Source organism: Triturus cristatus, chromosome 4_1 (assembly GCF_964204655.1).
Source record: "Triturus cristatus chromosome 4_1, aTriCri1.1, whole genome shotgun sequence".
Taxonomy (NCBI): domain Eukaryota; kingdom Metazoa; phylum Chordata; class Amphibia; order Caudata; family Salamandridae; genus Triturus; species Triturus cristatus.
In genome coordinates this window covers 1127864204-1127879642 of record NC_140585.1, presented here as the reverse complement: position 1 = coordinate 1127879642, position 15439 = coordinate 1127864204, and the positions used below count along the sequence as shown (strand labels likewise).

The 15439-nt window shown below is 43.2% G+C and overlaps 1 protein-coding gene across 3 annotated transcripts in view; it reads right to left on the bottom strand.

Annotated features, from left to right (window-relative positions):
* PTPRZ1 (protein tyrosine phosphatase receptor type Z1) overlaps nt 1-15439 on the bottom strand; it is a 550052-nt gene that overhangs the window by 270801 nt on the left and 263812 nt on the right. For all 3 annotated transcript variants that reach the window (XM_085654180.1, XM_085654181.1, XM_085654182.1), the window contains exons 4-5: nt 10693-10844; nt 773-868 (exon numbers count right to left, since the gene is read on the bottom strand). In XM_085654180.1, the coding sequence (XP_085510306.1) occupies nt 773-868; nt 10693-10844 (248 nt within the window). The remainder of the gene's footprint in view (nt 1-772; nt 869-10692; nt 10845-15439) is intronic.

Here is a 15439-nt window from a genome sequence, read left to right as displayed (position 1 = left end):
ATTATCTAGAAGAAGCTGCAAGAGAGATTGGGCAAAGGAGCACCAAGAAAACTGACATAACAACAGCAAAGGGGCGGATTAGGGCTTCACTCGAATCGAGGCCTTCAGGGCATAATTCTTTGATGAAAACATGGCAGTACAAAGTCAAATGTGAGGAATCACGTGGGGTAATTTACACAAATTAACAATCTTTGTAGAGACTTATAAAAAAGCCAAAGTGGAGATCCTGGCTGGGCAATGATCTCTTGCTGCAGGCTGAAAGAGGTTGAGGCATTTTAAATACAGAAAAGGTAAGAAGAACGTGCTTTGGGAAAGAAAAAGAATTATAGATGACTGATGCAGAGAAAAAAACACCTGCGAGGGGCCAGTAACATCTAAAAAAAGACACCAAATTAAACACGGAGATGGGAGGGTGCAGAGCTGAACACGGGGTAGAACGTAAAGATTGTGATCACAAAATCAAGTGATAACATATTGTTCTGCCAATATATCCACTCCAGCATATGGGCTTATCGAATATCATGAAAGTAAGTATATATAGGTAAGCATTGGTTTGCAGGTCTTAACTTTACATCTATGTGCCCTTAGCATGTTTTATATGTATAAGGTACGTAGATGTGGAGATATAAATAGAAATTCTACACTTACCTGTATATACGTTCCTTCATCATATTCTGGTGGTCGATATTCTAGAGTCGAAATGTTGGTAGTACGGTATTTAAAGTTCAACACTGTGGTGGAAGTGCATGCAAACATAAAGCATTAAGTATACCTCATATAAGATGGATAAAGCTTTTATTTTTCCATTTTCTTGCACCGCCTCGTCAAAACTTTTAAAAAGCTCTACATTGTAGCAATAAATTTGCATCTGCAAGAAAGAGAACATATGTTTACAAATGCTATACAGAAAAAGGTACACAATATATGCATCAAATACATCTTAGACTGTACAGGTATAAAACAGCAGGAACATGCAGATTTTCAGGTAATGCTGACATTGTGCAGAGTCAGATCTGTACCGTTATCAATTCCTTCTGCGCGTGCAACTGTGGATAAATGCATACTGTTTATTGTGCAGGTCATTTCATTCATGTAAGAATTTAAATTCCGAATTTCAGCTTTTAATGATAGTTGGCAAAGTTGTTTTGAAGGATTTGAGGTCAAAGACCTACATTCATTTAACGTTGGAAGAAAACTTTGATTGGGAGCCATTTCACTTAAAGCAGGGCAGAAGTAAACAAGCACGGACTACTCCAAGAGGTCTGGCCATCCAAAGTGTTGTGGATCTTTTGAGAGTTAAGCATAATAATGCTGGTGTGTTTATTTTTGTGAGACAGTGTGTAGGGAAAGTGGCACATACACGTACCATGGGTGTCATCGTGAAATGGCATTGTGCATGCCTGGATGGTTCACCGAGGCCTGTGTGACACAAGGGCATATAAGCACTTTGGCAAACCATGTGAAAACATTCCCACTGTACCCGGAAACACTGAAACTTTACACTACTGCAAACTCAATGAATTTCCAGGAGCCTCCTCTTTGGGCCTTGACATACAAGAAACAAAGTAGCCGAGCAATCAAGTTTTATTCTTGGAGGGTGGCGGGAGAAGGTAGCATAGTTATCATCCGTTGCAACACATAGGTTTTTTATTTTGGAAAAAGATAGAAGCCCTCTATTATTTATCAAGCTATCATGCTCAGTGATTTTAAGAAGTTCAGTTGTATTAAAAAAAAATCTGACTGTGTAAGCAAAGTTATTTCGCAGGCCTATGGTTGCTCAGTCTTACATTCAATTTATCAAGGGGACATTAAAAGAAGGTTAATGCCCATGTTATAGCCTTGTGCATCATCTGTTTGTAATAGATCATTAATTATAGACATGATTCAGCTTATTTGTCGTTGGGTGGCAACATGGGTCCATGTATGGGGGGCCATGCTACTTGTCGGGGGGGGCACAGCTCTCACATGAATGATCAGCGGCCAGGAATGGGAACATGCAGCAGGGGTGGGTACACAGGCCCACCGGTTGCAGGTGTCTGGCCTGGGAGAACAGGTTCTTCAACATTTAGGGCAACAGCCAGCTCACGGTCTCACAAGGAATATCAGTTGCAGAAAAAATGTGCTATGCACTCCTTTTGGCCTCTTCTTAATCTAACACTCTTCCTTTCTAAAGCCTACTACTTATTTACCAAAATGCTATTCTAAGTTTTTGTCCCCTTTGCAGAGGCCCACTATCACCTAAAAAATGCAATCGCTAATGTAACCCCCACCAGAAAAAGACAAATCCCCCTTTATCCCATTGGGTCACCTTGCGGAGCCGAAAGGCTCTCCATGAGCTGTCTGTGAAGAGGAAATCATGTCAACATTAGACCACACAGTCCTAAGGAGATTCATGTCCTTCTTCAGGCATTTGTGAGCCATGTTGATCAAATGGGGGCCGCGGTGCTCTTCATGAGTTACATGCAAGATCAACGCTTCTTCTGTGGTACACCCTGTTGTTCAAAAAGATCTTCCCCATTTTAATCTCATGAGACCAACTGGTTTATATGTAAAGTGCTCTAATACCTTTCGGTGTAGAGATGCTGTATAAAAGTATTAAATAAAGAAAGGAATATATTCTTTTCACTTATGTTCATGGGGGCATTTGTTGGCAGCACACTGTATTCATTATGCTTATGGTCGCATTTGTCATTTCTACCAAGCATGGGAGAAGCACCACATTCCACACACCTGTGCTCACCTCACTGTAAAGATGAAATGCTTGCCCTATAATCTTGCTGCCATATTTTTGAGGGGCATAGCACAGAGTGACAGAAGAGATGGTTAAGGTGCACACTCGGATTGGAGCTCCAGTTATCCTATATGCAAATCCCCTTAGCCATTTGTACTAGTAAGTCAAAGCTAAAAGTCAATGGGTTAGTGTAACAAAGTCTCTTTACCACATTTAATAGTATTAAGGATTATTCAAGTAGGAGATAACAACGCATCATCCACTATCTATCCTTCTGTCTACAACCTTCAACCGTCATCCACAGAACCTCTGGACCCCTGCATTCCACAACTTCCTGTGCTCTGTAACCCTGGATACCACACAGCTTTCCCCATTCATACAGCATGGGTGTCATAATCAGCAACATTTTTACATATGTGGACTTGGAATTGGGAACAGACGAAAGAGGCAAAATAAACAAGGGCTCCCTTTAAAACAACTCAAAGGGTACCCTACCTGTGACTGAGTATGGGGTGAGGCGATATACTTCCATTCTTGTCTGGATTGCCTCCTTCGAGGCTTTTGCTTCTGTTTGGCTCCCTCCAGTCTTTTGCTTCTTGTTTGGCTATCTGTATACTTTCTTTGAGCACTTTGCTGAACTCTCAACCACCCTGTTAGATTCTAGGTGATATAAGGCACATTTATTGTGCTGAAAACCTCTTAGTGACAGGAGGTTTTCCATTTCTCATGAATCAAACTGTACCCCATTGTCCGTCAAGATGGAATCCAGAATACCTTCTCTGGCAAAAATCTCTTTTAAAAACCTCACTACATTTTTGTATAGATCCCCTGCTTAATCTTTATCTCAGGCCACCTAGAGATTAAGTCTACGAACATCAGAATATAGAATTGTCCAGAGTTGTTGGTCACTAGACCCAAAAGTCCAGGGCTACTTGTTCCCATGGCATCTGCAGTTATTTTATCACCACCATCAGTTGTGTCCTCGCTTTGCAGACTTTGTAAATGTTTCTGCAATCCATGCACTCTCTAAAAACCCGTACCACCTGCTTATCTAACCCTGGCCACCAAGAGTGTAGTCTTAATCTGTCTTTAGTTTTGCTGATACCCAGGTGTCCCTGATGCATCAGATTCATCAACTTATACCTCAGCCTTACAGGCAGAATCAAATTGGTGCCCCTCAACACCAACCCATGATGTTTTGACAACTCATTCCTGACCTCCCAATATTCCTTGCTTGGTGGAGTCAGTTTCTTGTGATCACCCCACCTTTCTCACTCAATGTAGTCACTTGGGTTAATTCTTCATCCTTAGCCACCTGGTCTTTCCTCTCCTCCATATTCATAAGGCCTTCCATAACTTTACACACCTCAAACACGTCCAACTTCCACTGGTGTTCCTTAAGCAGCTCCTCCGCCACTTCCACATTCACATCCATCAATATTGACAAACAATCTGCCACATGATTTTCTGCCCGAGGTATGTAGTCTAACCTACTATTAAAGTCTTGTAATGAGATTATCTGCTTGCAAATTTGACTCGATACAGCATCAATTCTCTTTCTGTCAAAAATCTCTTTCAGTTGTTTGTGGCCCCTTTTATGGACCTGACTATACATGAAGCCTCTCTTTCAATCACCGAGTATCGATTCTCATGTCCCTTCAGGCTCCTTGACATAAAATTATGTTGTGCTCTTCATTGCCTACACCTTGTTTTAGGATAGCACCTAATCCTTTAGCCAGTGCATCTATAACCAACGCAGATCTATCATGCGTTTTGAAACTTTTCAATGAAGGAGCATCAAACAATGCCCCTTTAAGTTAATCAAACTCCCTATCACACTGTGTAGATCATACAAACGGTATCCCTTTTTTCAAGAGCTTTAACATGTTATATGCCCAGGCTGCAAAATATGGGATGAATTTGCAATAATATTCAGCCATCCGCAAAAACTTATTCAAGCCTTCTTCACTATCTGGGATGGCCAACCTTTTGATGGTTTCCACCAAATCCTTACTCGGATTAATTCCTCCTGCTCTGAGTTTGTGTCCTAAATAGATGATTTCCTCACACCCACATTTACATTTGCTTTCCCTCAACGTGAGACCACGCTGTTTAATTCTCTCCAGAACCTTCCTCAAGTGTGGATTATATTGCTCGGATGTGTTACCAAAGACCATGACATCGTCTTGATAGACTTTGGCACCTTCAATATCCTCCAGCACATTCTCCATGGCCCTCTGAAATTCTGAAGCCACAGATACTAATCCAAAGGGCAAGCTTGTGAACCTAAATACACCAAAGGGCATGATGAACGCTGTAAGATCTCTGGATTGTTCTCCCTGTACAATTTGATATTTAACATGGAGAATACCTTTGCCCCTTCATGTCTGTGATTTTTGGCAAGGGAAGCACATCCACCACAACCTCCTTATTTAAGTCTTTTAGATCCACACGGAATCTTATATCACCAGAACCTTTTTGAGTTAGCACTACTGTCGCCACCCACTCGGATACCTCCACTTTCTCAAATATTCCTTCCCCTTTTAATATGTATATCTCATCTTTCATAGGCTGTCTCATTGCCAGGGAAACCACCACTGGCACCACATCCTTTTTCAAAATTATGTCATGAGTGTAGTCCTTTTGATGTCCCAGACGGTTGTTGAATACCTCGGGGAATTCTTTCTACCATGACCCTCTACACTCTTGACTCATTTCACCTCGGGACACCCACACAGCACAGAACCTTGAACCACCTTCATTCTCTTGTTCATTACTATGTTCCTTTTTCTTTATTAAGATCTGTGGTGAACTGTTTGGAACTAGCATTACTTCCAAATCCCCCTGATGAACCAAACTGATTATGCTGTCCCCTTCATTGGAAACATACACCTTCCCTGCTGTTATCCACCCTTTATATTCCACTTGACCAATGAATTATCCTATCATTTTTCTGGGTTGTCTACCATAGGCTAGGGTCTTATATCTGCCTTGAACAACTTAACCCTACCAGCCAATTTCTCTTCAAAACCCCTGGGAATCAGAGCGATTTTAGCTCCCTATTAATATAACATTTTCACTTTTACAATCGTTCACCTGCACATAATCTTCTGGTCCTTGTCCTTTCTCTTGTTCCCACACTTGCAAGACTATTTCACAAACTTGCAAATCATCATACTCCCCCTCTTCAACAGCATCACATATTTAATTGGATTGGATTTAATTACAGTCTGTCCTTTTTCCATAGCTGACCCCCATTCGCTTTCTCAATCACCTCCACAAACACCACTGAGTGCTCTATTTTCTTCGCTATAAGCAACACTTCATCCAGTTTTGGATAATCCTACTGCCAAAGCACATCTCTTAGCTTTTCTATATTGCACCCTAGCATAAATTGATCCCTGATGCGCTCTTCTACACTCCCTTCAAACTTGCACGTAGATGCCCATTTACACTGCTGTGTAATATCCCACTTAATTTTCCACTGACTCTTGTGCTAACTAGACCCTCCTCCCAAAATGGTAGCGCTCCAAAATTGTGCCAATCTTAGGTAAGTAATGTTTGTCCAGTTTCATTATGCATACGTCAAATTCACTCAGATCCTCTCTCTTTTGCATCATTTAACTCTGGAAGATGCCCAAACAGTTCCTGTCCCTCTGGACCTAGGCAGTGCATAAGCATAAAGTTCTTCCTCTCTGCACTCAATGTCGTCCCACACACTCTAGCATAATGTGAGAATACTTTTTTCCATTTTTCCCACTTAAAGTCGGTTCTTCTGGTGACATAAAAATAAATTGTGTAGGTGCTATATTTTGCATTCTGTCCCTCCAGTCACCTACCGTCTAGAATCTATATATTTATGTATCTATTGGTTCACCGGTGTCCGGCCAGATACCCAAAGAGATCACCGGTACCTGATTAGGCACCCATCAAGTCCTCCGCTGCCTAAACCCACCAGTATCCAACATGATACTCGAGGTTTGAAGAGAACCCTCCGCGGTCTAGCCTCACTAGTATCCGAAATTATACTTGAGGTTTAGTTCCAGCACCTGTGCTCGAACTATGGTATCCTTGAGCAGTTATAGTCAACAGATTGTGTAATTGATTGAAGCTTCAAAGTTCCCTACCTTATTGGAAGGCTATCCCATTCCAGAACAGCCACTGTCCTTCTTCACCAATTACAAATGGAGAATGTCCTTCTTCTATTCAGATCCAACTTATAGGGAAGATATTCCAATCCAAAATGGCCACTGTCCTTCACAAATTACAATTGGAGCAGGCTCTTTCTCGAATCAGATCCACTGTCCCTAGTTTGATTGCTCATGTGCAGCACTCCTGGTCGGTGAAATGGGCAGAAATATGCGAGTGACCCTCTGAAGTGAGTGGGGATTTTGGGTAACTAGTTGTATGTAAAGTTACTTGTGCTCCTCTACTCGCCACCACAGATGACATCTGCACCCTCCTCGACCAAGGACACACGCAGCCCTGATCCTACTCGACCTCTCTGCAACGTTTAACACAGTCTCCCACCACACACTCAACGCTAGACTCCATGACGCTGCCATACAGGGAACTGCCCTCGACTGGCTTCGCTCCTTCCTCACCGCCAGAACCCAAAGAATGAGACTGCCGCCCTTCCTCTCCGAACCCACGGAAATCAACTGCAAAGTACCCAAAGATCGTCTCTCAGCCCCACGCTCTCCAACATCTACAAGGCCCCCCTCACCGCCATCGTCCGACAGCACGGACTCAGCACAGTATCCTATGCCGACGGCACCAAGCTCATCCTCTCCCTCACCAAGGATCCCATCACCACCAAACTCAACTTCCAGGAAGGAATGAAGGACGTTGCACCCTGGATGAGCAGCAGCTGCCTAAAGCTCAACTCAGAGAAGACAGACGTCCTCGTCCTCGGACCCTCCCCATCTGCATGGGACAACACCTGGTAACCCACTGCTCTCAGCAGCACCTCCACCCCCACGGACCATGCCCAAAATCTCAGCATCATACTCGACTCCTCTCTCTCCATGACCCGACAGGTCAACGCCATTGCCTCCACCTGCTACAATACCCTCCGCATCCTCCGCAAGACCTTCAAATGGATCCCCACGAATCACTTAAGACCGTCACCCACGCACTCATAACCAGCAGACTAGACTACGGAAGCACCCTCTACACCGGGATCAACAAATCTATGCTCCACAAACTCCAGACCATACAGAATACTGCAGCCAGACTTGTCCTCGACATCCCTCGGCACGAACACCTACGAGACCTCCACTGGCTTCCCGCTGAGAAACGAGTAACCTTCAAGATACTCACCCACACCTACAAATGCCTCCACAACACCAGACCTCAATATCTCAACGACAGAATCTCCTTCCACATACCCAAGAGGAACCTCCGATCCGCCGACCTCGCCGAACCCCCCGCCCATCCTTACAGCAAGAGCAGGTGGAAAAACCTTCTCCTACATCACAGCCAAGGCCTGGAACAAGCTGCCAATCGACATCAGATGCTCCCCCACCCTGCACATCTTCAGTAAGACCCTCAAGACCTGGCTCTTCGACTGCCAGGAGCTGCTTCTCCCCTCCCCCAGCGCCTTGAGGCCCTCACGGGTGAGTAGTGCGCTTAAAACTCCTTGATTGAGCCTCAAACCATATACTAAATGTGTAACACCGCGCACACCATGAGTTAAGCCCGATGCTTCAAAGCTCATGCAGCAGCAGCATCAACACCGTCATGGCCTGAACTATTGCATGCTGACATAAAGCGCTTAACCAGTACAGCGCTCGTGCGCCAGCCTGCCCAGCGCATGTTATGCCCTCTGAAGTGCACGGCTCATATGCGGTGAACAGTCAAGAGCTGCGTGTGGTCTCTTGGGTGGCTTTACACCACCCGCATGAGACACCTTCCAAAATGGAAACAACTATGCCCTATCAGCCCTCATTTGCTGTAGACCAAGCTGTTTCAAGCCCTTATCAGAATAAAGCTTTTGACATATTTAAAAGCCTACTTCTAATTGTAAATAAGGGACCTGTAAAATGTGCTTCGTGCCCATATGTCCTACGTGCACTAAGTACAGAAGTTAGACATACCAAGTATGTAACTGGCATACCTCTGTAGTAGCATAATTCCCAAGTGCACAACCTTTCATTTGAAACCCCTTTTCTTTACGCAAACAATCCTTATTGCATAACTTGAATAAGTCATGACCTGGAAAACTTATCTTTGTGGCATTTGGCTAGTTTTTATAAATCAAATTTACTGATGAACTGAAGTTCTTAGGATAAGTATACTAAAAAATGATTTTTTGAGAAATCCTTTATATGCACATGTCCCTGGAAGTCCAAACAATGGATCTGCCATGCCCCCAGCATGACTGTACTTACATTTCCCTGTGTCCAGGAGAAGCTGTGAATATCTATCATTGGCATCTAATAGACGAACAAAGAGATCATCTGGGGCAACTGTCCTATTGGAAGATTGCTATCCGTGGTAAATAGAAAAGTTAATTGAATGGCCCAACACACCCTGGAAACCTCTTTGTACATTTATGAGAAAAATGTGAAGGGGAGGAAGGAGCTGAGACATGCAAATGACAGCCAGGAATCTCTGGAAGTCTCCTGTTTCTGTCAATTAAATACATAATATGAGCCTTCCTCTGAAGCTGTGGCCTTTCCATAGACACACTGCATCTTTCAATGGGGGGGGGGGTGGGGAAAGGAGGGGCTGCCAGAAAAACAGGATACATTATTCTACTGATGAGGTGAATAAGATACCTCATTTTGATAGGCAAATCACAGGGCAGGCTTTTGAAACTCTAGCAGCTTAAACAGAATTCCACCATTTTGCATAACAACAGCATTAGGTTTTCTGGAATAGATTTGGCCATACGTCAGAGAAAATGCTTCAAATTTGAGCACAGTACATTGTGGGAACTTTGCGAGGATGGGTTCAGAAGGTAAGGAGAAGAAGCCTACTTGCTTGGGGAAGGACTGAGGCCTTGCTCCTCTTGACCACTAAGCTTTGGAAGTTGATCTCAGAAGGTCAAGGAGCAGGCCTCTTGAAGTATACAGAGAAACAATGAAATATAAGGCACCTTGGAAGATATAAAGCACCTTGGAAGATGGCACTAGACATTTAGTTCTAGCCCTGAGGAAGAAGAGGTATAAGGAGAACCATTCCCCCCACTTATCCTGAAAGTTTAGGACTTATGGAAGCTCCAGAGAAAAACTGTTTGAGCACTTTAGAAAGGTTTGGACTTGGAATGTATTTAACCTTCACAAGGCCAGGACAAGTTGCTGAGGCTAGTTGACAATTGTACGTAAAATTGAATCCTAATCAGTCTGAAAAAACAAAGACTAAGTTACGTACAGAATAAATTAAATTTACACATTCATATCAGGTTTGCTATTATTCTAGCTTCTATTTTTTAAACTGATGTTCATGTAACTACGATTCATACCTACATAATGTGAGATAGTAGATTGTCTCCAAGAACATCTATTTTCCTAACAATAGGGTTGGATACTGTATGTTTCGAAACAATTGTGGATACAGAATATCTTTCTTATTTATGGGTGGACATCAAAACTGCATGTTCTTGATGACTCCTCCGACACTTTCTTCTGCACTCTCACTTTTGTGCATCGTGCACACCTTCAATCTATACATTACACAAATATAGAGCAGACTTACACAAGTAAAGTGTGTGCTTTGGTGAAACGTGAATTTTTACTCATTAAGTATAATTTTTCAACACATGACTAACTTATGCCTTAAACAATTTATGAATAGTTGTTGTGGTGCTTACTTGGTTACAAGCTTAGTGGTCAATGATGAAATTTACACAAACATCTATTTCAATCTGTAAGTAGACGTACCTTATAGTGGTTTCTTAAATGTATTGCACAATACTATTTCAGAAATAAACACATCAAATATGATATAGTCTTCACCTCCAGAGGAAATTTCCGTCCGTCCAAGCTGTGTTCTGACCCATCGGATGAGGCATTGCACTTTCCCCAGTGAAAGGATATCTTGCTTGCTTTATATACTGCGTCCAGGGCACCGCCACTGAGCAAGTAGTCATTCTTCAGATTAATTTCAACTATTAAAAAGAAAAAAAACTATAATTAAACCAGTGAAGTTATTCGTTTTGTGAAGCATGATTTTATTGTGGTGGCTGATAACTCTAGTTGCTGTTCTAGCTGGAATGTGGTTGTGATTCAGGAAAACCCTTGGGAAGCAGCACGTGGAACTGTAGGAGAGTGAGCCAACCACCACTGGAGGTCAAAGAGGATCCTGCACTTTCTGATCTCCACATTAAGAGGACAATAGTTTGTATGACCTACAACAACGTTCCGCCAACTATATCACCTGCCAATGCAGTCTGAAGGTAAGTATATGTTTACTTTGCTTTGCTCAATATCTACTTGCCTATACTTGTGGTGTTCTGGTATTGTTGTTTTTGTGGATGAGATTTTTTGTAGGTCAAAACTATGATGCAGTGGTATAACACCAGATAATAGGGTGGTATCTCCGTGACCTTCTCTGCTTGTAGCAGGGCCAGGGATCTTCATAAGTAGTCTGAGTTGTAGGGCTAAGGTGCTCCATCACCTACTCCACACATAATAGGATACAAACGCTCCACAATATACTTGAACACATTAGGGACAAGGAGCTTCACAATGTACTATGAATGCAGTAAGGCTAAGGAGCTCCAGGATTCATTCTATATGTAGTATGACCAAAGAGTTCCATGATCTACCTGTACATATTAGGACAAAGGTGTCGGTGGTGGTCCCAACGCCATCGGCCCCTGCAGGTCCGCCCGCATTAGGATGCTGTGGGTGCAGGCATCTGGCAGCGGGACCATCCACCTCGCATCCGATGGGCCTGCAGTCCATACATAAGGGACGGTGCCTACTCAGGCACCGCCATAGAGATTACAATGTCCCTTTCCGCCTGCCATTTCATGGTGGTCTGCCCGCCATGAAAAGGAAGGTGGAAAGTGAGTTTGGGGGCCCCTGGCGACCACCATTCCCCCCCTGGCCTTCCTCTACGGGTTCTGGGAGGCACCTATGGTGCCTCCCTAAACATCCCTGCACCGTTTGGCAGGCACCGCATGGTGCCTGTCACAAGGTGCAGGGATGTTTACAAACATGCCTCTTAGCAGTGAGGCTTGTGCTGCAGCCCTTTTTCGGGCCGCATCACAAGCCTCAATGCTAAGAGGCATGTTTCAGACTACCTCCACTCCGGTTGGATCGTAATTTGTTTGGCGGGACCATCGACTACCTATTGGCCGGTCCTGCTCCCGACAGGATGATGGTCAGACGCTCGTCCGACTCCATCATAATCAGGCCCTATGTTCTGAATTTCTTTAATCACATTTTGGAAATTTAAATAAAGCTATGAATTTTTTTTTAAATGCACCAAGCATGACTTGCAGGTCAGGGACAAGCTTCCGAGTATATTTAATGGAATGTCTATAAGGAGGGTTGCGGCATGGATCGGTGCAGACTTGCATAGTTATACAGCAGAAAGCACTGTTGGGGGGTAGCCTCGGTGCTGGTGAGGCAATGGTGTGCTATTAAATGGTGAAAAAGCAGCCCACTGCCAACACTTTTCTTTGGACCTGTCCTTTAGTGTTGTGCCACAGGAAGTGTTTCAGAGAAAAAGTAACCTCCATGAACATCATTATGTCAATCGGCCATCATGCAATAGTAGCAACTATGACCAAGAAGGGCTCAGGATACCGACTACTGCATACTGAGCTGCATGCATCTGAGTCAGAATCCAGCACGAGGAGACCAACAGGATCAGTGGGTTGGTGGGGAGTCACTCCTTGACAAGTAAGACATTCAGATCCCATTAGCGATGTAAGCAATCAAGCTTTACAATGAGAGGCCAAGAATATACATGTGTTTAATTCTGTATTTTGCAAATATAAAACCCGCAACATATCGCAAAAGCGTTCAGGTAACAATTTTCTTAACAACTGATGGGCTTGAAAGAGTATTTTTCTGGGCTACTTGAATTTTCTCTGCAATCTTTAACATAGAATAAAAGACCAACATTGTATAGTGCCTACTTTTAAGATCCTCAAATAACATTTTACCCTTCAAAGTCACAAAAGGCTGCAGTAAAAGGCAACATAGTCATTTAGCTCGGATACCTTTTTATCACTGTCCGTTCTGGTTCAATTCATAATATGATTGTCAAAAGATGTTTGGATTGTTTGTAATTTGAGGTGGTGTCCTTCTTAGACTGCTCTTCAGACACAGCCTCTTTGTAAAGTGATGCTTCTCACAGCAATTACCCTTGTGGCTGTCTCCAAACTGGAGCATCCACAGAATTGGTAAAATGAAGTTCCTGCATCGGCCTCTCAGAAGTAATAATCAAATACATATAAAAGGGCAGACCTGAACCAGAAATGTCCTCACCTTGCACAACAGAAAATGCAGTCCCACTCTTCACCCAAACTATTTACCAAATGGAAGTGCTCAGCGACAACTATTCAGCTGCTTCTTGCTAACACGGTGCATTTCTCAAGTTAGCCTTTTCTCCATCCATCTTCTTCACTTCATTATTGTGCTCACCAGGCATCAGACATCTGAATGCAGGCAAAACACTTCCACTGTCTGGAGGAAACTTCTCATTCTCCTTCTTGTGCCAACCTAAACAAGCATTGGCATAGCCAATAGGTCTGGCCTTTGGGACCTTATAAGTGTTTAGCCATGCAACAGTTGCATAACTAAATACTTATAAGGTCCCAAAAGCGAGACCTATTGGCTATGCCAAGCGGCCGCGAAAGTGATCGCGATCAAACATCAAAGCGGCACGCACGCCCGCGCACATGCACTGTAGCTCTAGGCTGGCCTGGTAGCACTTTTTGGAGCCCTCTCAAAAAGTCTCGCCAGACCAGCGCATGCGCTGGGTCAGGCGAGACCTAAAAATGGGCTTCCAAAATGGATCCCACTGGTTTTTGTACTCAGACTCATACACAGAGAGTCCTTCTAATACACTCGTGCTACATGCATACTACATATGCACTCTACAAACAGAAAGGTTGTCAGGGCAAGGTTGTAGGTTTCACATAACTGCAGAGCTTTACACAAGAGGGGCATGTGGGCTGTACAGTCACTGACATAGATAAATATGAATGATCAAATATATGAGATCATCAAAGGCATATGCTGCCACCACAACCTCAGGTGCTAAACTCAAGACAGGACCATTAGTCCTCTGTCTACTCTCAGGGCATGCTTGGCACACCCCACCCGATCCTTGGCCTCACATTGTTAGTAACAGGCCCAGGCCTCTGTGCACACTTTAGATAAAGGTGGCATCAGCTAAAAATAAAAGTCAGGAAACTAGATACACATGCAGTTGGGCACTCAGGGCAAGGACACTTGCCTATATACCATGCAGGGGATATTCCATCACAACAGCAATCAATTGTACTGGCAGGAAGACCACTCGTCCGATTATAGTACCTGCCGAAATACCTAATATAGCACTATCTCACATCCAAATAATGTTTTTTTTAGTTTTTCTAGTTTAATGCTTCAAATTGCATGCCATCCCAAAAAATCTCCTCCCAACATGTTCTAAGACCCTGCATGAAAATCTAGAATTCGCTTAAAACTTTCAAAGTTTCTCTCTACTTTCTGTTTTTTGAATGACCCCCTTGTTACCCATATCCTCTGCACGCCTCCTTTCTCTGGGTATTATTTATTCTAAGTCACATGCCTGTCTCTCTTAATCTCTTTTATTATATTTGTGCATACACTGCCTTAATCTCCTTTATTGTATTTGTGCATTGTGTCTTATACTCATTGCATAGCCCAATATTTCTCCTTCTTTTAAGTCACATGCATGCACTCTAACAACACCTAATCTCCTGTAGATTATATATTCATAGCCCCAGCCATTTGCATGAGCTCACATAGCCCCCACTATTAATCCTACCCAACTACGATGAATCTAACTTACAACAAAAACACTGAAGAAAACACATGGAATAATTTCATTGAGAGCACAAGGCTAATCTCAAAAACCAGCAGTGATCAATAACGACTGGAATAATCCACTAACCTTGAGATCAGCAATAGCGTGCTTCTCTCACTAGGTGCTTCAACACCTTGTCAGGGTTACTAAGCCCTATATAAAACCAATTACAATGCACTTCACTGCTTTTACAGCACATGACTAATTGCCAGCACATTCTTCAGTTGCTGACGTCTTCAAAAGATTAATATTCAATTTCACCGCAAGATTGTGCAATGCTTTAAAAATGAGGCTGCTCCTGCTATATCTTATTTTAAGTTGGATGTTTTCAGGAAACTGGAGCCGGGTGCAGGATGCCTTTCAAGATAGACTACTGGAATGTAGGCATGCAGGCTAGGTAAACAGGAACTGAAATCACTTATAATGGTGATTCTATGAGAAATGACAGTAGCGATAGAAAGAGAATAATAAAGGAAGTACAGGTAAACACTACTGGCTTGCAGACCATCCCACAGCACCCTTCAGGAGATGGGCATTTCAAAATAGGTAAACATTAGACTAGCAGCCCCAACATTCTTAGCCAATGCCAGGGTTAGAGAAAATGACTCCTTCCTAGTGAAGAGCGCGATGGTTGGATGGGAAAGATGCAGATAGGTGTCTCCTGATAACTAGAAAGGTATCTCCACCCCAGAT